Source organism: Mus caroli, unplaced genomic scaffold (genome assembly GCF_978045245.1).
Source record: "Mus caroli unplaced genomic scaffold, Mus_caroli_1 scaffold_9, whole genome shotgun sequence".
In the NCBI taxonomy this organism is placed as follows: domain Eukaryota; kingdom Metazoa; phylum Chordata; class Mammalia; order Rodentia; family Muridae; genus Mus; species Mus caroli.
In genome coordinates, this window is record NW_028227264.1 from 98,785,576 (window position 1) to 98,806,759 (window position 21,184).

General features: G+C 45.2%; 1 protein-coding gene across 3 annotated transcripts in view; it reads left to right on the forward strand.

The window, feature by feature from the left end:
• The window catches only part of Poc1b (POC1 centriolar protein B), a 99,253-nt gene extending 94,705 nt beyond the window's left edge, over positions 1-4,548 (forward strand). For all 3 annotated transcript variants that reach the window (XM_021174527.2, XM_021174528.3, XM_085843118.1), the window contains one exon: positions 3,254-4,548. In XM_021174527.2, coding sequence (XP_021030186.1) covers positions 3,254-3,358 — 105 coding nt within the window. In that variant the 3' untranslated portion in view covers positions 3,359-4,548. The remainder of the gene's footprint in view (positions 1-3,253) is intronic.
• The last annotated feature ends 16,636 nt before the right edge of the window (positions 4,549-21,184 follow it).

A 21,184-nucleotide genomic window follows, 5' to 3' on the forward strand; every position in this document is an offset into this window, starting at 1 on the left:
TTGTCTTCCTATTAAAATCTTAGCCAGTCTCTTAAGACCATTTTACCAAAACAAAGAAGAATAATAGACATGAAATATTGTACTAAAAATCTCCCAGGTCTTGGGAGGTATGGACCTAATATATATATAAGGGAAGTCTTGTGTTGGAGCGGAAACAGCAGTAGTACTCCCTCTGCCTTTGGAGATATCTCCTGTGGCCCTCTTCCTTCTGCCCACTTATGCTTTGCTGTGTGCAGCATTGTTAAGTGCACACACTGCCTCGAGTTACACAGAGCAAGAGGTGAGCATAGGAGAAAGAGCAGGGTCAGCCTCTTGCCCAGAGTGACTAGTTCAATCTCAGAGGCTCCTGCATGGACATCACCTCTGGTCGCAGCTCTAGCTCTGCCCCTGTTACTGGAGTGCTGGAGCTTAGGCAGTGCCCAGGTCTCACTTCCACAGGCTCCATTTCCTTTCTCTGGAGTAAAACCTTTCTTAGTAAAAACTAGAGATGTCACCTCAGGGCCCTGGAAGTTAAGTGCCTATGGTTGTGGAGTTCTGTCATACAGTGTGAAAGACCCATGTGAGACTTTGCAGTCATATTTGTTCACTAAGAATCATACTAAACTCCCGTGTTTTCACTTTAACGTTGTGTGCTACAGGTGACCCACCTGTGTTTACCAGACATCCTTCTCTTTAGAAACTGTTAACCTCTCAGATGCCAGATTCAATTTTAGTTGACAGGGCTTCCTTCCTGTTACTACTCAGTCAAGTCCTCTTTAGGACTCTCCAAGTCCTCCCTTCCCCCTCCCCCTCTCCCTCCCCCCCCCCCCACACACACCTTTCTACCTGGTTCACAGTTAATGGACCACTTTCTGTCTCACTAAATTCCCCTTTGGGTGTGTTATGGTTAACCTCAAGGAGTTCATTTCCTTTTATATATTAAGGGGTTGAAGGCAAGGCAGAGCGTGCCTGCAGAGGAAAAGAAGTCTGTCTAGGCAAGTCACAAGCAAAGCAAACGTGTTCCAAGCCATCACCTAAGCTGCAGGATGTCTATTATATTACAGAGAGAGGAGAGAGGCAAAGTCAAGTAGATTTGGGGGCTGATAGAGAAAGTAGAATCAAAGATAAAATAGTGCACACATCAACAACTTTAGCGTGTATAACTGTAATAACTATCTGACGAGTTCCTTGGTACATGATAGACCTTTAAGAAAATATCAGCATCATGATTATCTTTATAGAACGATGAATTGTTCTATGGAATATGAAAGCAAAAGCTTTTACATGATGACTGTTACCTTCAAAGAAGGAAGGAAGGACAGTCACTTCCTTATCTTGACACTTATCTTGTTTGCCTTTCCTGTATGAACCCTATTACTAGATGACTAAGTAGTCCATCAATAAACAAATTCTCCCTCCCTCCCCCCTTCCTCCCTCCCTCCCTCTTCCCCTCTTCCTCCCCCACCCCCTCTGTCTCTCCCCCTTTTAAGAACACTTACTTATTTTGGCAGTGCTGGTGCACACCTTTAATCTCAGGACTCAGGAGGCAGAGGCAAACAGATCTCTGTGAGTTTGAGGCCAACCTGGTCTACATAGAGTGAGTTCCAGGACAGCCAGAGCTATACAGAGAAACCCTTTCTCAAAAAACAAGCCGGGCGTGGTGGCGCACGCCTTTAATCCCAGCACTCGGGAGACAGAGGCAGGCGGATTTCTGAGTTCGAGGCCAGCCTGGTCTACAAAGTGAGTTCCAGGACAGCCAGGGCTATACAGAGAAACCCTGTCTCGAAAAACCAAAAAAAAAAGAAAAACAAAAAATATGAACAACAACAAAACTGAAAACCCCTCTTATTTACACCAACTAAGTACACAAACTAAGAATTTTAGTGCTAAGTTATCATTCCACTCCCTAGTGACTAGTCACTGAACATCCCTGGAGGGGAGACACCGGACACTTCCACTGTGCCCTCTCATGAGGAGATAGATCACCTGCTGCCACCTCAGACGACAGGTTGAGCTGTGTGCTAACTGGGTAGTCCCTGCAGTACAGATCAGTATAAATGTCACGGATAGACAAACGGCCGAGCCTGCTAGTGGTTGAGAGTCAAGAAAAAGAAAGGGAGAGGTGTGAACATTTGGGAGTTAAAACCATAAGGAAACGTAAGCCCGTGATTTAAAGCTGGGCATAAAGGAGGGTATGGGATGAAACGGTGGAAGCCACTCAGAAAGTTCCGGATGTGGCTGGGAATGTCAGCTGGTCTCTTAGGAAGACTTACCAACGTGCAAGTTTCATGTGGCTTCCTGGTCTACATTTCAGTTTATAATAAAAAAGGGGGGTTGTTTTTTGTTTTGTTTGTTTGTTTGTTTGTTTGTTTTAAGAAAAGCTAGGGCTAGAGAGATGGCTCAGAGGTTAAGAGCACTGACTGCTTTTCCAGAGGTCCTGAGTTCAATTCCCAGCATCCGCATGGTGGCTCACAACCATAACCTATAATCAGTTCTGATGAGCTCTGCTGGAGTGCAGCAGACAGAGCATTCATATACATAAAATAAATAAATAAATCTTTTTTTACAGCTATAAAAGTCTGGTCAACAACACAATTATTTTTCTCAAGTTCAACATCTACAGTGTGACTGTATTATTACACGCACACGTCGTTCTTTGCTGAAGGAGTTAGGAGAACTTCAGTCCACTGAGTCCTGTGTGCCCAGCAGCCTAAGACACTCCTGATTCGTCAGTCCTCCTGCCAAGATGGTGGCAGCTATGGTGTTTGTGTAGCAGTCTCCCTTCCACCTTTCTGTAATGCTATAAGGATGGCCACTACAGAGTGGACTGTGACAAAGTGGCCAGTGGTAACACGTCAGTAGTGCCTATACTGGGAACGTGTGCTTTAATCTGTATGGCTTAGAGTACAGGGGATGACTTCATCTCTGACCCTGAGTCTTCAGACCATAGGCAAGGATATTCTCCCAAGGCCTGGGCTTAGAGCTTTCTTTCTTCATATGCGTCAGGTTTTTGTTTGGGGTTTTTGTTTGGGTTGGGTTGGGTTGGGTTGGGTGGTTTTCTTTTAGTTTCCTCGATACTTGATAGTGCTTTGCTCTGCAGGCAGGCTCATTTTTTTTAGCCAATTTGGGGCCAGGTGATTGATATCCAGGCCCTACAAGAGCCTCATATGGAGGTGCACTCACTGTCCCCCTCATCAGCAGGGTACCAGGCTCTTGACGCCATTGTGTTTTGTTTTGTTTTGTTTTGTTTTGTTTTGTTTTGTTTTGTTTGCAGACTGTTTCAATTCTGGAGCAGCGACTGTCTTTGACAGAAGATAAGCTGAGAGACTGCCTTGAGAATCAGCAAAAGCTTTTCAGCGCTGTCCAACAGAAGAGCTGAGCAGGGAGGGGCGTGAGAGAGCTCAGGCCAGTCGCCGGAAGACGTCTCACACACTCTGGAGGTAGCCGAGGCCTTCCACATCCCTGCCTTCCACATCCCTGCCACGCACTAACCGATTCTTCAGAGGGTGAGCAACGAAACCAAAAAGGTTCAAGGCATTCATTCTCAGGGACTGACTTAAACACACAAATCAATGTCAAGGATCAAGTTATGCTCCTCCCAGGTATAATCGCAGTAATAAAGTTATGAACATTTTAATCACCCCATTTCCCCCCTCCCCCATATTATTTGAAATGCCAGCTTTTGTTTAACGTGCAGATCCCCACCAGGAAAGTAAGCGGACCTCTAGATTGTATTGTTGCACCATCTCAGAGTGACCATGCCCAGGCAGTTCCTGAAGGTAATGAATGTGTTTCTTAGGTGAGCACAGCCCTGAGGGGAAACCATCCTCTTGCTTTCAGATAGCATCTGAGATGTAGAAAACTGAGCTGGCTCGTAGTTCTTTCAGGTCAAAAAGAGTCAGCCTTGAAACCACGCTCCCTCCCTCAGTATTTCCACAGCAAGAATCAGCTTCTTTTGATTAGCAAGCGTGCTCACATGACAGGGCAGGCGTTTTCCTTGTCTGGTGGGACCCGCATGAGGCGTGCGCGTCTCTGGTGTTACAGGTGAACACACTGAGTGGTCTGGGTCATACTGAACCTGTGGCCACAGCTCACAGAGATTATGTCTGTGTGGTTTCAGTACACTAAAAAGCCAAAATGATGAAAAGTATGCACACATGAATCACATGGATTATTGCTTAAGGTGATTCTGGTGGCTGGAATAAGTGCATTTTTATTTAGAAAAAAAAGTGCATTGTCTATTTTAGTTTAATGAATTGTGATTTGAAATGAAAATGGGTCAGGCATTCTAAAAGATCTTGGACACAAGTTAAGAATGTTTCTCTATCTTAAACAAAATGGAAATCAAAGTTTAAAAAAAAAAAAAAAAAAAAAGCCGGGCGTGGTGGCGCACGCCTTTAATCCCAGCACCTGGGAGGCAGAGGCAGGTGAATTTCTGAGTTCGAGGCCAGCCTGGTCTACAGAGTGAGTTAGTTCCAGGACAGCTGGGACTACACAGAGAAACCCTGTCTCGAAAAAAAACAAAAAAACAAAAACAAACAAACAAACAAAAAAGGCAAATTCAAGGCAGCTGGCTCTGGGCACAGAGAACAAAGGCCCGGCACGGCTGTGTAGCAGGGGCAGATGCCACCTGCGTACAGAAAAATGGAGAAACAATGGTGTGGGAATGGAGAGGTTGTTCTCCGAGCGGTTTCGGTTGTGTGCCTCTGAGCTGCTTTTCTCTTCTGTCTCCTGTGTGTTGTAAGTGCCTTCTCTGTCCTGTGAGTGTGATCATCTTGACATTTTCCCCAGCTCACAAAACTAAGTGGCCATGTATTTTTATACCTTCATTGAGAAGACGACATAAAAAAATGAAATGTAATGCCAACTTTTGTTTCCTCTTTTTTATGCTTCAAACAATAAAGACACTTCTCTTTTTTAAAAAGATCAATGTCTTCTCTTTTTTTAAATATTTACAACCTTGTCACTGACCCTATTACGGCAGTCCTGTGGGCCCCAGTGTGCATAGCAAGCTCCTGAAGGGCTCCCAGCTCTCATTCTCTAGCCTTATCTCTAGTGCTTGTGACTCGCCAGCTCCAGAAGGGGCCCTGTGTCTGTAACAAGCTTAAGCTGATTTGGTTGCTCCTAGCCTGGGGCCCCCATTTAGAGATCAGTGATCCAGCTTCCGCTGGTTCCGTTCCCACAGCCTGAGGGGGCCACACTTTCCTCATCACCACAGAACCTCGATAAGACCAAAAGTCCTAGGCGGGCAATGGTGACGGACAACTTCAATCCCAGCACTCAGGAGGCAGAGGCAAGCTGATCTCTTGGGTTTGAGCACAGCCTGGTCTCCAGGATGAGTTCTAGGACAGGCAGGGCTATGCAGAGAAACCTCTGTCTCAGAAAAACAAAGGGTGGGGGGACCCAAAAAACCGTGAAACTTTCCCAAGAGGGTGGTTTTCTGATTTCCCTGCCCCTTTCTCCTTGCTCTTAAGAAATCACCCCAGCAACAGCAGCACCTTCTGCATCCTAACTTGAGTTTCTCCCCTCTGAGCTCCCCAAAGAAGCTGAGCTGCTAACACACACACACACACACACACACACACACACACACACACACAATCCCCTCACTGGTACATGGAGGCAGGGGAATTAGGATATCAAGGCAAACCTGGGCTATATTAAAACTTTTTTATAGAGATAAGGCCTCAATTATGGAGCCCTAGCTGACTTGGAACTTGCTATGTGGATCTGGCTTGCCTCAAATTGAGAATATCTACCTGCCTGTGACTCCCAAGGGCTGATATTAAAAGCATGAACCACCACGCTTAGAAAAAAACCAAAAAACCCAAAAAGTTCTTCATTGGCATCGCCAAATGCCATCCCAGAACACCACATCACTCGGAGCTCTTTGCTTCATCTTCACCACCTCAAGAGTGACTAACTTCCTTCATTGCCCAGATTCAACACGTGGAGTCATTCTAACCGCTTTGTCTCACTAACAACAGTTCAGCCCTTCAGAAAGGCTTTATCAAGTATATAAAACACCCAGTCACTCCTTACCACCTCCGTTTCCTGAATAATCCAAATCTCTGTCATCTCTATCGCTGTCATCTCTTGCCTGGATCATTTTTCAGGTGACCCATAACTTGTCTCCCTCTGGTCACCCCTTCACATGCTCACACACCTGGCTAGCATGGTTCTAGGAGAGCAAGAGTCAACCAAGCGCCTCTCTCTCCTCTCCTGTCCAAACCTCTCCTCTCCTCTCCTCTCCTCTCCTCTCCTCTCCTCTCCTCTCCTCTCCTCTCCTCTCCTCTCTCCTCTCCCTCTCCTCTCCCTCTCCTCTCCCTCTCCTCTCCCTCTCCTCTCCCTCTCCTCTCCCTCTCCTCTCCCTCTCCTCTCCTCTCCTCTCCCTCTCCCTCTCCCTCTCCTCTCCTCTCCTCTCCTCTCCTCTCCTCTCCTCTCCTCTCCTCTCCTCTCCTCTCCTCTCCTCTCCTCTCCTCTCCCTCTCCTCTCCCTCTCCTCTCCCTCTCCTCTCCCTCTCCTCTCCCTCTCCTCTCCCCACCCCTCCCCTCCCCTCCTCTCCTTCCTCTCTCTCTCTCTCTCTCTCTCTCTCTCTGTGGTGACACAGACCTACAATCTGAGTGTTCACCAGGCTGAGTCAGGAAGCCAGCTGGGTTGCCAAGAGAGACTTGTCTAAAAGGCTATTGCAACCAAGCATGGTCCCATCTTAGTAACAAAGTAAAGGCTAGTGAAGAAGACTAGTAAAGTCTAGTAAGACTAGTGAATAGTAAAGGCTCTAGTCTTAACTGCACATTGTCTGTCCACCCCCAACCCTTGTATCCCTTCCTTTGATAATCATCATTACGCTTACTCCTCCCCCTTCCCCATCCGGCCTTGGGCCTCCCTTGATTGGAATTGTCTGCCTTGAGGGAGTTCTCCATTCAGGTTCCATTCACTTCCAGACTCCCAGACTGAAATAGGAGCCCTCCCTATACTTCTTACACCCCAGCCTGGCTTCCTCCAGTGTGCATACCCTCTGATCTACCTGTCTCCTGCAAACCTGACTTCCAGGCCGGAGTTCTGCCTACCACTCCCTAATAGAACCCTAGGGCTGAGAACAAGGCCCAGATTGTAGTGAGCCTGCCTCAGGGGTTTCCAGACAGAGGAAGGTGGCTCTTTTCAGCAACTCTGCTCTGGCAGGGGCTTCTGAGAAGAATGCCTGGGCAGCCCATTGCAAGAATCTCAGTGTTAAGTGAGTTGATGAGTGACTCTGAGTCCTTAGGATATCTGGGATCAAGGGAGAACACCTACGGAACCAACGTGTCACACATCATTTGAGACTGTCACTTTCTCCTTAATAAACTGTCCAACCAATGACATGGTAACTCCCACCAACAGTTCTCAAACCTTTCTGCCTAGCTTCTGCTTAAGATTTTCTGCCCCATATAAATTCTTCTGGACTCATCCAAGTTGTATTAACAAATGTCAAAGGTTTCCTGTTAGCTTGGTGTTCCTGTCAAATGATTATAGTAGAGCATAGTAAAAAAAAAAATTTATTGGCCTTTTTATTACTTTTTAAATTTTGTTTGTTTTGCAATAGAGTCTTGCAAAGTAGTCTCAGCTGGACTCAAATTCAGGATCCTTCTGTCTTGTCCTCCTGAGGCCTGGAATCACAAGCACGTGTCACACCATGTGCAACAGTATTTTTTTTTTAATGAACAGATAATTATATGTATTTGTGAAGTTTACAGTGATAGTCAGTGCATGTGTATAATATAGAATACTCAAATCAAATTAGCTTTTCCATCCCCTTAAATAGCTATTGGTTTTTGTTTTGTTTAGTTTTATTCTGCATACTTTATTGTTCATGACATTATGTTATAAGAGGAGATTTTCATGCAAGTGTATATTATACATATTCTCTATATGCTCATTCCCCTGCTGTTATTTCTATGGGTGGACACTAACTCAGGAACCAGGCCTCACCACACTATAAAATGTTTGAGTTTCACCCAGCAACACACACGAGAACACAGCTATTAGAAGAAGCAGGGAACTAGGCCATGGTGGCACACGCCTGTAATCCCAGCACTCGAGAGGCAGAAGCAGGTAGGTCTCTCCAAGTTCCAGGCCGGACTGGTGTCCAGAGCAAATTCCAGGACAGCCAGGCTATGAAGAAAAACTGTCTCACTAAAAAAGGAAAAAGACAGAAAGAAAATTCTGCCACTAAAGTTCTGATTGGCTAAGTCTCTGGTGTCTGGTTCTCTCCCAGTTGTTCTCAGAGATGTGCAGGATGACAGCGCTGCCTCAGTCTAATGGCCTTTCAGTTCTTTCAGCCAAAGATTAGTGCGATGCCATTTCCAGATGGATTCTTTCTCATTTCTCTCCAGGCCTTGCCCCTTGACCTAGGTTGCAATGTAGCTAACAGTTCTGCCTTCTCCATTCTCGTTTGACATTCTCAGAAGGCAGACAGTTTCACCTTTAACGTTGCCACTTGGTTCCTAGGAACAGCTCAGCGATGGGTTGTTGAATAAAGGAGTATTCTCACTTCAGACATTTTCAAAAAAACACAGGTCTTCTCTTAGAGCCCAAAGCAGTAAAAAGTAGAATGTGTGAACTGGAACAGCCTAGGTTAATTTTTTTAATGTATGTGTATTTGAGAATGAGCGGTCGTTACCGTACCCTGGGATTTGTTCTATTACTGAGCCCAGTAATGGTCTATAGGCTTTGAAGCCAGACTCAACCTGGGCCATTCTCTACTGGTGTGACCTGTAGAGAAATATCCACAAATCTTAGTTCCTTTGCTTCTGAAAGGTGAAAATAATTATATAGGTTGTTTGCGAAATGGTCTACACAGTAGCCGTTACAGAGAGACTGTTCAATAATTGCAGGCTGTTATTTATCCATCTTATCACCGGGCTCCCTTCACAAGAAATATAATGTCCATTGTCACTGGAAGGGGCACAGACTAATATTAAAGAGGTGGGGAGTGAAAGTATAATAGTTAATACTATATTAATGTTTCATTTTTTTTAAGTTCAACAAAAAGAATAAGTACATAAAAGAAATTAGCATCTCATATAAAGAAAACCTTAGGGTGCTGGCCTAAGGCCAGCCATTGAAGACCTCCTGAGGAACTGGCCTGAGAATGCTAATGCCTTGATTATAACCAAAGGCTTGGCAAGCACAGGAAGTGGAGGAGGGAACTGGAATGTGAATCAAGTGAGTGTCATTAAGAAAAAGATTTGCCTCCAACTCTTCTTCCCAGCCCTTTGGCTATTTGCAAAACAAATAGTATTTCCTCCAATTTTTTTTTCTCTCTCTATAAAGATAAGCCAGCCGGGATCCTTACCTCACATTTCTTTGCTGGGTGGGAGGAATTTCACACAAGCAAGGGAACTGGAAGATAACCATCTGTCTCTAGAAGTATCTTAACTACCAAACGGATAAGGTCATCGGAGTACTTGGTGGTTTGAGACAAATTAATCATAATTAGCCCACGAGCAAATTTAATAATAAAACAGAAACTAGATGTCGTTCTGAAGTGATGGTATACCAGCACCACGTGGTATATATATATATATATATATATATTTTGTTCCCAAATGGCTTATGCTTTGGTAGCGAGTCACGGGTTTTAGATTTCACACAGCAGAGGGTTGAACATTGAACTCTAGGAACATAGTGTGATTGCCTGGCTGTCTCCAGCTATGACTCAACCAGGTAACAATGGCAGCCGGCAGCCTGGGCTTGCTAGGAAAATAGGTCAATGGTTTGCCACGAAGCAGAGGTCACAGTAGGGACAGAGAGGGATAGAGTGTGTGCACGTATTATAAAGGAGGATGGTTTGTGTTTTCTTTGGAGTCAAATCTCAAACATGTTCCTGTTACAAACAGACATCCTCGCCTGTGTGGTAGCCCAGCACTCAAAAGGCAGGAGGAGCCAGATCTCTGATTTAGAGGCTAGCCAGAGTTGCATAGTAAGCCCAGTTTCAAAAAGCAAATCCCGACTTGAAAGTTTTTACAAATGAAAGTGCATTCCAGAACCAGGCAATAAGAGAAATGATCACTGAGAAACGAAAGTTTCAAAAACAAGAGTATGTGAATACAAAACATGAATAGAATATATATAATATATGTATGTATGTATGTATAATATATATAATTCATATCAAAACTAAGACTGCCAATATCTTTAGAAAGTAGAGTTCAGTTGATATTTATGATATGAAACTATGCAAAGCTGTTTCTGTGTAAGCTGATTTGGCTTTTTATCAAAGGAGATAAAGATTGACTACGTTTGTGTTCGGGACCACCGATATAAAGTGTTAGTTAATATTCTACGCACCATGCATTCTCGGAGTGAGTAGTCAAGTTGTTTTGTTTCTTCCTTTAATGTTTAACAATACAAGAAATGTGAGAAAGAAAACTTAAGTTGTAGTAAATCGAAGTATTTTAAATCATATTAGACGGGACCAAGTACCTCTCTAAAATTTTAGAGTAGCCATACCTGAGGAAGAGGGCCTAAGAAGAGCAGAGTAACTAACTTTTTGAAAATGAGAATATTAATCATTGATCAGAAGAGAAAACACTTGTTTCACGTCCCGAAATATTTGAAATGTGGTGGTCTTAGAGACCAGCCATTACAGTTATCACTGAAGATTTCCAAGTGGGTGGTGACAAATTGAACTGTAAAATGTTACTGTTTCAGGAACTGCTAGTGGCTTTGCGTCCTGACTAAAATGTATGCTTTTCATCTAATCTTAGGGGAGGCAGAAGATGGGTGAGCCAGGCTGCCATTGCAGTGCCACGCCCCTCACCCACCCCCCCCTCTTGGAACTCAGATCCCCGCGCTTGCTAGGCGAGCCTTCTACCGCTGAGCTAACGCACTAGCCCTCTTTAACCCCGGGTCTCATCCTGTATTGTCACACTTAATCCTGTAGACTTGCGATAAAAAAAAGGAGAGCAGAGGCCAGAAGCCTCGGCCAGCACACCCGCTCTCCAGTTCTTCGTCCGGTTGTATCTGAGCTGTCACGAAGAAAATTAATCCGGAACAGGAGCTGAGGAAAGGGAGGGGGAGAGAGGAAGAGAAGGAGGCAGGCGGGTTGGGTGGGGGGAGACCTCCCCCTCTGTCTCTTTACTTTAAACCAAAACATACGAAGAACCCATCTACTGCTTTTAAAATTATTTCGAAAAATAATTTCGTGTCCACAAAATAGTACCTGTTAAAAGTTTTGAAATTTAAAAATACTAAGGGGGGGGGGAGGCGGGAAGGCGTGTTTTCTAACGAGACACTCTTCCGCCTTATTCTGACTGCCCAGGATCCTCCGGCTGGGGAGACGGGAGAAGGGGAGAGCTCCCTAGACAGGCGTGTTTCTCCGGCTGGTTGTTGGATTTCAGGGAGCAGTCCAAGGTTGGGAGGAAGGAGTTTTTTGCTGAGATGGCTTCAGGATACTTTTGCCTGAATTAGTTCTAATGAAACACTATCCTACCTCAGGTTGTTTCCTCTTCTTAATCCCTGGAGGAAATCCCTTTGCTTTTCAGAGATAAAAAGTTAGTAGAACAAAGAGACAGTCAGGGAAGCGGCCGGGCCTTCGCTATAGAATTTCACTGAAGCCTGTCCAAGCCCCGGGATAGAGCCGGAGGGCTGTACTGTTTATTCCTACACCTGGATTGAATATCAAGGTCTTTGAGATGAATCATTTAGAAACTTGGTGTTTCGAGCGGGGGTGTGTGTGTGTGTGGGGGGTGTGCTTCTTCGGGACTCTCTAATAATGACTGTGTCGAAGGCAGAAATCACACAGAGAGTTCAAAGTTATTAAACCCCCCTCTCTTCACCACTTTCATTGAGCGAGAGGAGGGAGTCATGGTTTTTGCCTTGAGGAGGGGAGATAGATGGGGAGCCAGAGTGTCAGCCTCCCCGGGTGGCTTCCTCGCACTGCAGCACCAGCCTGAGACCGTCACCAGTTTCGTTTTCACCTTAATCCGTGATTAAGGCAAAAGGCACAGGATTTGATGTGGCTCCAGATGTGAACAGGAAAAAAAAAATACATTTAAAAGGAGCGGGAAGGCCTGACTCTTGTTTCTAAGTGACAGCTACTTTTCAGAGAGCACATCAAAGCCCAGCTTAACCACAGAGGGCCTTGTGGACCCAGCAAGGGAAGTAATGGGCATTGACAATGTTTAAAAAAAAAAAAAAAAAAAGCTAGAAATGGGTCAGGAGAGATGGCTCAGGGGTTAAGAGCACTAACTACTCTTCCAGAGGTCCTGAGTTCAAATCCCAGCAACCACAAGGTGGCTGTAACGGGATCCGATACCCCCTTCTGGTGTGTCTGAGGACAGGGACAGTGTTCTTCACATATATAAAAGAAATAAAGCTTAAAAAAGAAGATGCTGGAAATGTGAACCCCTGTACTGTATTGACCTTTAACAGAAGCATTGGGCACCAAGAAGCAACCCTCTTAACCCCCCTTCCCTACATCCCTTCCCATCCCATGCTTGACCAACCTAGCTGCTCTGCTCTTAGCCTGAGTTACAAACTCAACAGATGACTTGGTCTCTAGAGTCTCTTTGTTTCTAAATGTGGTGCTAAGACTTCAAAAGGCATTTTTACATCCAAAGCTAAATCTCTGGCTTCAGTTGAGAAGTGGGAGGTTAGAGTGTTAGCTGTCATATTTTGCTTAGAGCTTTGTTCAGTGTTTGGTATCACAGGCCACACCTTCCAACTCACCTGACCTACTTGTCTTTGCGACCACACCTGCACTTTTGGTCTGAATCCAGCCCGTGTGACTTTTGTGCTAGGAGGCTGAGCTATCACCACCTCACAGGGTTGACAGTGCAGAACTCTTGAGTTTTAAGGAGATGGAAACCTGGGGGTGTATCAAGAAGCACCTTTGGGAAGCAACCTGAGAAGAAGTTTTCATGGTATTTCCTCTTACTTTCATAATTGCATATTACACTGGTACGGTGGTGCATGCCTGTGATTTGAGCACTCAGGAGACTGAAGCAGAAGGCTGGCCAGATCCTATCACCTCTCTCCAGAAGAGCACCCATTAATTTTAACAATAAAACTTTATGTGGTGAGTAATTCTGAACACAGTCAAAGAGGCACATGGCCCAGTTACCACGGTCCACTTCCGTTTGTCACAAACCCATTTCCCTGACTCCCCTGAGGCACAGACTGGCCACGTGCCTGTCCTTGTGCTGGCTAATAAGGCATAAGGGGAGGCCTTCACGTGGGTCAAGACTTTCAAGACCCTCAGTCTTAAACAGAGTTGTATAAAATGCCATGCAGAGTTCTAGAGGAGAGTTACAGGTTTAGACTAACTCTCTAAGGTGGTAGAGAAACCAAGAGCAAAAACCCTTGCGTTAATTTAAGTATTATCCCTATGGGTTAAGCCCTGTGAGCTTTTCAATTACTTGCAGCTGTGTGTGTGTGTGTTGAATATTGAATGAAAAAAAAAAAAAGAAAGAAAGAAAGAGAGAGAGAGAGAGAGAGAGAAAGAAAGAAAGAAAGAAAGAAAGAAAGAAAGAAAGAAAGAAAGAAAGAAAGAAAGAAAGGAAGAAAGGAAAAGGCATGACAGCCCTAGGTATGGTGAAGGATGTTTATATAGATAGGTAGGAGAACATAGGTAGAGGCGTGGACAGGGACATCTGCAGGAATCCAGAGCATACATGACCAAATAGAGCTGGGTCATGTGAGGAGGGAGGGGAAGGGGAGCAGGATCCAGGTGCAGCAGCCAGAGGCCAAAAATACAAAAAATTAGGGGGGAGGGGTAACCAAGACGTTTGGATTGTATAGGGAAGAGCCTATGATGGAAGGGCAGCCCACCCCCTAGGCTATGAGAGTTCAGGGTAGAAGGCGGGGTATGGCAGCCAAGCCCTGTTCCAGGTAGGGACTGAGGCATGCTGGGAGAACTTGGCAGCCAGATCTGCTTTGATATGTTAAATAGGCAACTCAGCCATTTGTCCCAGGTTAGAAACAATGTCTCACACACACACACACACACACACACACACACACACACACACTCTCTCTCTCTCTCTCTCTCTCTCTTATATTAGTAACTGCAAACACATTAGCTTTTAGTTCTACCAATGGAACTAAATAACTTGAAACAAGAGTCAGACTTTCGATTTTCTGCTCCGATGGAAAAGGCTAGTGAGAAAAATCAATAGGAAACCACACTGCTTGTTCTCTCTGACCATGCTGGTAACCATCCACTTTGTTCATTTCCCCAAGTTTGAGTCTAACAATCCCTGGTTCCCATGAGGCTGACTGCGTAGAGAAGTCTTTATTCTGATCATTCTCCAAATGGGAAGAGATGTGTTCGGTTTTACAGGCGTTCTGCTGGAGAGCTTGACACTCGGCTCAAGTTGACCTTTGATCTTCACCAGTGATGCCAATGTCACCTTCAGAGGTGAGAGAAACTTAGAAATGTGAACTGGGGAAGACCATCATGTGGATGGGATGAAGACATTGAATGTTACCTCACAAAGCTAGGTAGGCTACATGGTGCAGACCAGACGGAAAGAAGGCAGGAAGACCCTGACAACTGGTTAGACTCTGGTGGCTGAAGGATTCAGGATGCATTTGGCTTACATCTGTGAAACAGGGTCGTTTTGAAGGGCATATGTAACGCTAAGGAAGGCCAGAGCTAAGTTATGTCAACCCAGGAAGGTGATGGAAACTGTTTAGAAACGTAATGAGTTATGATCTAGGCTGAACTTCCTCAACCTAAAACCAGGATCCAGTGTGGGAATTCTTCAGAATGGCTGCAGTCATCACAATTGCAAGTCACAGGGTCTGACCCCTTTTGACAAGCTTTGGCTAGAGACAGGCTTTAAGAGGTCACCAGTACTCGAAGGTGACCTCAAAAGCTTCTAATCCAATTCACTTCTAGGTTAGTGTGAGTACCAGTTATCAACCGTGCTTTAAAATTGGTTGTTGAAAAATCCTGTGTTAAAAAAGGTGGGAAAGGGGAGAGGGGAGATGGCTCACTCTGTAAAGTGCTTGCCCTATAAGCCTGGGGGTCTGAGTTCAGCCTCAAGGGTCCACATTTAAGAAAACAAGCAAAGAAAACCGACTGGGCATGGTGGGGAGTTCCTGTGCTTCCAGCACTGGGGAGAGAGGCAGAGACGGAAGGATCTCTGGAGTTTGCTGGTCAACCAGGCTAGGCTAATGGATGAACTGCAGGCTGGCAGTTAACTAAATCTCACCAAACAAAGTAGATGGTTAGACAACTCCTTAAGCATGATATCTAAGATGAGTTAACCTCTAGCCTCCACAAGCTTCTGCACAGATGAGCATGTGTACACACACACACACACACACACACACACACACACACACACACACACACACACACAGTGGTGGTGGTGAGGGTGTGATCTTGACACAATTAGACACCGGCTCCCCAAACCTGGGACTTCCTGAAACTCTTGCCTGAGCTCTAGAATCCTTCATCTACTTCCATGCATGAGAAACGACCCATGTTCAAGGCCACCCAATCTAGAAAAGCACTATTCTTGTGATATTAAGATTGCCTGTTTCCCAGGGAAAGAGGGAACATTTGACTCGAATTAATTTCCGCTTACTGTTAGAACCAACCCCAAAGCCCCAATGTGATCACAGCCTGGCTGACCCCTGCCAAGTTACAGATGTTGAAGTTGGCCATGTGGCACTTGGAAATCGATGCCAATGTCATAAGGATGGCATTGTTCAGTTCTCAACCCTTTGTAGAGACCTGTCCTGAGAAGGATTTTACCTCCAAATTACGAGGTGAAAGGTTAAGATTATGGCTTCAGGAAAATAACCTTTGGAATTCAAGCTCTAGGGAGGGAACTGGGAGCAAATGTGGTTCCTTTCAGAAGTGCGCTGAATGTAGGTCAACCTTAAATGGTGCACGCCAAAGCCAGGGTTTACCGGAAACCTGGGTGGGGCTAGAGAAAGGAAAACCCAAGTGTGTGAAAAGACTGAATAAGAAAAGGGAGGGACGGGCAACAAACGACTGTCAGTGCTTCCGGATGGATTTTCATCTTTTTCATTCCCTTTGTGTGGAATGCTGTAGCAGAATCCGTGAGTGTAGGACACTCACATGCTGCACAGTTGCCTTATCACTAAGGCAATCTCCTAAACGCTTGGCTTCTTGATTTCTCATTGCCCCGCTGGGATCGGCCAGCCCCTGTTCTCCATCCTCCATCCCAGAAGAGGAAGGGATTATACCTCGTGGAACCATTTCCACGTCCCAGACCAGGTTGTCAGAGATCAAAAGCAATGCAGAGCTCCCTTGCTCCACGTCCAGATTCTGAGGATATTCTAGAGACCCTTCCACCCACTCGCCCCCCTGTGAGTGGGGCGATGCGATTGGGTCCAAGAGGCCACTGGAATGAACCCAGAGGAGCTCAAGCAAGGGGGCGTGCCTACGTCCCTCTGTCAGGTGATTGGATACTCTGAAAGGGAATATGAATGTGGTCTAGGAATGATTGTGAAGGGAGAAGCGTTTCATATTACAGTTGGTCTGTGCCTATAGTCTTAAGGAGTAAACGTTACCCTATACAGATAAAGTATACACACAGATGCAGGTCTGAGGGCAACTTGCAAGAGTCAATGCTTTTGTCGGTGTTGTAGCTGTGAATTAGTTAACCGCTTTATGCTCCGGATGGTCACACGTTCGCACCCGCCCAAGAGCTCTCTGGATTCGACAATGAAACACACACACACACACACATACACACCAGTTCATTTTGATATGCCTTGGCTGGCTCAAAGACTGGGCATTTCTAATCCTTCCTGCGGCTAGCATACACTCCCCTCCGGTATTCTGGAATTAACATCCTTTAAAACCTATATTTCATCTCTGCCACCCTAGACCCAATGGAGGAAGTGACTACTAGGGCCACTTACCCAAATTCTTACGTGACGTGACTAGTCCATCCTACACTCCTCTCATGGTGATTTTCTGTCTCTCCTTTTACTTCTCCCCCCTGCGTCCTCTCTATCCCCTAACCTAGAAGTCTTGCCTCTCCATCTCCACCTATCCATTGGCTGTTGGCTCTTTATTGATCAATCAAAAAGCATTTGGGGACAAAGACCTTCAAGTTTGGACATACAGATTCCCAGTTTGGGGGACTGATCACTTGGTGTGATTTGGGGATTGAAGTCAGGTCACTGAACCTAGCAGTAAGTGGCTTTACCCTCTGAGCCATTTTAAAGCATTTATAAACATATGTGGCTTATAAATTCTGCCACCAGGAGCCCATTGTGAAGTGAAGCGTTATATAGACTTATTTAACCCAGGACTCACAAGAGGTTTCCTGTTTCTGACTTCATGAAATACATTACTATTTTTTAGGAGCACAGTGGATTGTCATCATTATACCTTCATGGGAAAAGCAGCAAGAGATCCTGGGATTAGAACGTGAGAAGAAAGCAAGGGCAGGAAGGAGAGTTTCCTTCCTCCCAGACCCGCTCCTGAGCTGTGGTACTCAGGAGACTGGCTGGGAGGGTGGCCTGCCATGCTGGGATTCACACTGCCTCTGTCCCCCAGAGCCTCAGTCTGGCTCAGCAAGATCTGCAGGTGGCTTTGATAGGTACGTATAGGTGTCTGAGATGGAGGGGTTACCATATAATCTACTCAGCTCTACTTTTGTGCCAGCCTGTCTCTGTGGATTTTATGCTGTGGGTTTTATGAACACAGTGAGTGCACTCTTTACATCACTGCTTCAGTCACTTAATTACTTGTGTTTAAGATACAGTTAATAGCCACCTGTGGTGTCACACATCTTCAATCCCAGTGTTTGGGAGATAGAGGCAGGCAGATCTCTGAGTTCAAGGCCAGCCTAGTATACAAAGTAAGTTCCAGGACAGCCAGGGCTACACAGAAACAACAGAAACAAAAGGTACACTTATTTGCTTGGTTGTGGCTGGCGGCAAATACCTTTGATCTCAGCACTTGGCAGGCAGAGGAAGCCAATTCTCTAAGTTCAAGGCCAGCTTGGTCTACAAAAAGAGCTCCAGGACAACCAGGGCTACAAGGAGGTACCTGACTTCAAAACACCAAGTCAAACTAAACCAAACAAAAATACAATAGTTCTACTCCCTTTTTTTCCTATTTTTAAATTCCAAATTTACAAAAACATGGAAAATGATACAAAGGATCGCTATATACCCGTTACCCAACACACCCCCATGCTTCCAAGGCTAAGGTTTTGTCAGCGTTGATTGATCACCACCAAGGATCTGTTGATCATCATCATCATCCTGAGACAACTGAAAATTAGAGACATGGTGTTTCTGGTCACTGGAACTGTGGATATGAATTTCTAATTGATAAGGACATTCTAAATAACCACAATTCAGTTATGAAAGCAAAAAGTTCAGGTTTGATGTTGAGTAGCTTCTCCACCAACATAATAAATGGAATTGAACTGAATTTGTAATTTAAAAAGGCAGGTTTATTGAGGCTGTGTTCAGAGTGGCTTTATGTACCTCACAGGAGCAAGATGAAGACGCAAGGCCAGGCTTCTTAAAAGGGGAGTGGAGGGGGCAGAGTTGTGATGCTGAGGTATTGGGTTATAGCCTTGTTTGGCAAGTTTAGGGCCCTGTAGATGGGTCTTAGGTCCAGCAGTCACTTTGGACACTGGAACTAGGAGCTGGCTTTGCCCAGTGTTCTGTGAGTCTTTTGCAAGCGTGGGCTTCTGGTCAGAAGGTATGTCAGGGACTTATTGACCTAGGCCATCTTGCCTTTCTCCCCAAACCTCTGGCTTAACAGATGTGGCTCCATTGGTAGGTTGCCTGCCCCACATAAACCAGGTGTGGCACCACGCTGATAATCCCAGCAACTGGGGCACGAGTGTTCACGGTTGTCCTCCGCTACAAAGTGAGTTAAAGGCCAAAAACAAGTCAACAAGCGCAGGAAGTTGATACTTGTGTAGTATCGCTGTTCACCTGGCCCATTTCGGTCCAATTGGTGTGAGACACACAGACAAATGAGCTTCCCTTCTGTTTCTGGGATGTCATCGGAGGCTCGGGGTTACATTTGCTTGTGATGTCTCTTCAGCCTGCAATGGCTCTATAGTCGTTTCACTTTCACCACCTCTGTACTTTCAAAGACTTGACCCACTCGTTGGTAGGGTTTGGGTTTGTGTGATATGTCCCTTTGATGGGTATATGCATTTGGCCAGGTATATGGTAAATGTCATATGTTTCTTCAGAACGTCATACCAGGGAAGACCCAAGGTCAATTTGTCCCAGTATCGGTGATACTTTCCTCTCTCAACAAAACCAAGCAGATGTGCTTAACACAAAGTAGAAGAGGTTAAATGTCACACTTGAGTATAGTAGTCGACCTTGCCCCAGCCCTGTACAGGAACGACAGCAACACAAATACACCCCAAGAAAGAACAGGACTTAAGTGACTAGATTTCCTCAGCTTCATAATGTCCTTGATTAGTAATGCAAAGAAAAATACAATTTTTTTTCTTCTCTCCTAATAGACAAGGGTGTGTTATGACTGTGCGACTGACACATTCAGGAAGTACCACGTTTGCTGTTAAATTTTATAACGCTGTTGTGCAATGTCAAACCTTGAGTTTACTCTGGGCCATGTGTCTACTGCCCCTTCTCATTGATCCACCCTGCTTATTGCAGCGATGCCTAACCCTGACCCTAGATGAGGTTTAACTTAAGATGTGCCCAGTGGAATCCACACATTAGAAGCAGTTAAGAGGGCACCGGGGAGATATTTGCGTGGTGCTGTAACTGTGAATTTCTGGGAGGGAGCTGTTTCTAATGGAAGTGGCTAACCAGAAGCAAGCCCATGGCCTCCAGCAGACCCCCCAAGACTCTTGTGGTAGGGGCTGCACCAGAAGCAATGGAGTGGAGCCTCAGGAATCAGGTGATTTAAAAGAGAGTTATGAGCTGCCGAAAGCAAAGTCAGAGGTGACTCAGATTTTCAACCTAAATTATGAAACATAAAAAATCAATAAAAGCAAAATCCACGTCACTTATCCTTTATTTGTTTAGTGAATCATTGTTTTATGCTTTTTATTTTTGTTTTTGTTCCTTGAAAGGGGCGGGGTGTTTTTTTTTTTTCAAGACAGGGTTTTTCCGTATAGGCTGTCCTGGAACTCACTCTGTACACCAGACTGGCCTCAGACTAAGAAGTCTGCCTGCCTCTGCCTTCTGAGTGCTGGGATTAAAGGTGTGAGCCACCATGGTTCAGTATGGTTTTGTTGTTTTAAGGCAGTGTCTCATGTAGCCAAGGCAGGCTTTAAATTTTCTGTGTAACATCTAATCCTCTTACCTCTGCCTCCACTACCAATTCTGGTTTTACGTTTAATTCACATACCACACAGTGTCCACCGCATAGCACATGCAGTGACTGGTCAAGAGAAAATTATGATGCTCTTTCCAGTAAATTACGGTAGTCCCCTCTAAGAGACCAGTAGATGTGATTTGATTAAAAGCAGTTGGGTGTTGAAATTCAAGTTAAGCCTTCAATCATAAACAAACCTGGGAGCCCATGTCAGCAAGAGCCAGGCCCAGCCAGTCACGACTGCAAACTGCTCAATCCTGGCCACTAGTCACGCCTTCCCATACCTTCCAGCAGAAGCCCAGGGAGAACCAGACCCCCTTCCATACTCATCACAGGATTTGCAGGCAATGTTTGAGTTGGACCTAGAAAATGGAAAATCCATAGACTCCAGGAACCCAGGCTTATGAGCTACCAGACCTGAGTGGGCACGGAATGTCAGGCTCAGCCAGTTCCTAACATTGTCCCTGAGGGGGCTTTGGGTCCTACCCTGCCCCCCCATGCCCCTCCACCCTCCCACCCCGACAAAGCACCATCTCTAACGGTCTCTTTATTACTACTACCTTCAGGAGTTGTCTACAGTAAGTGCGTTCCATATGCTAAAAATCATCTAACGCAAAAGTCGATTTTGAGCTGGTCACCTTATACATTAATGGCTCACCCCTTGAGTTGATATTAGACGGAGTGCCGAAACACAGGAGGGAGACATGGGATATTTTAATTTGATTTCTAAAATTGATTTTATATATATATATATATATATATATATATATATATATATATAGAGAGAGAGAGAGAGAGAGAGAGAGAGAGAGAGAGCCTGGAAGGCTGAGCTAGCACTTCAGTCTCCTTTATTTGGTTTTGGTTTTTGGTTGTTTCAGACAGGATCTCTCTATGTAGCCCTGCCTA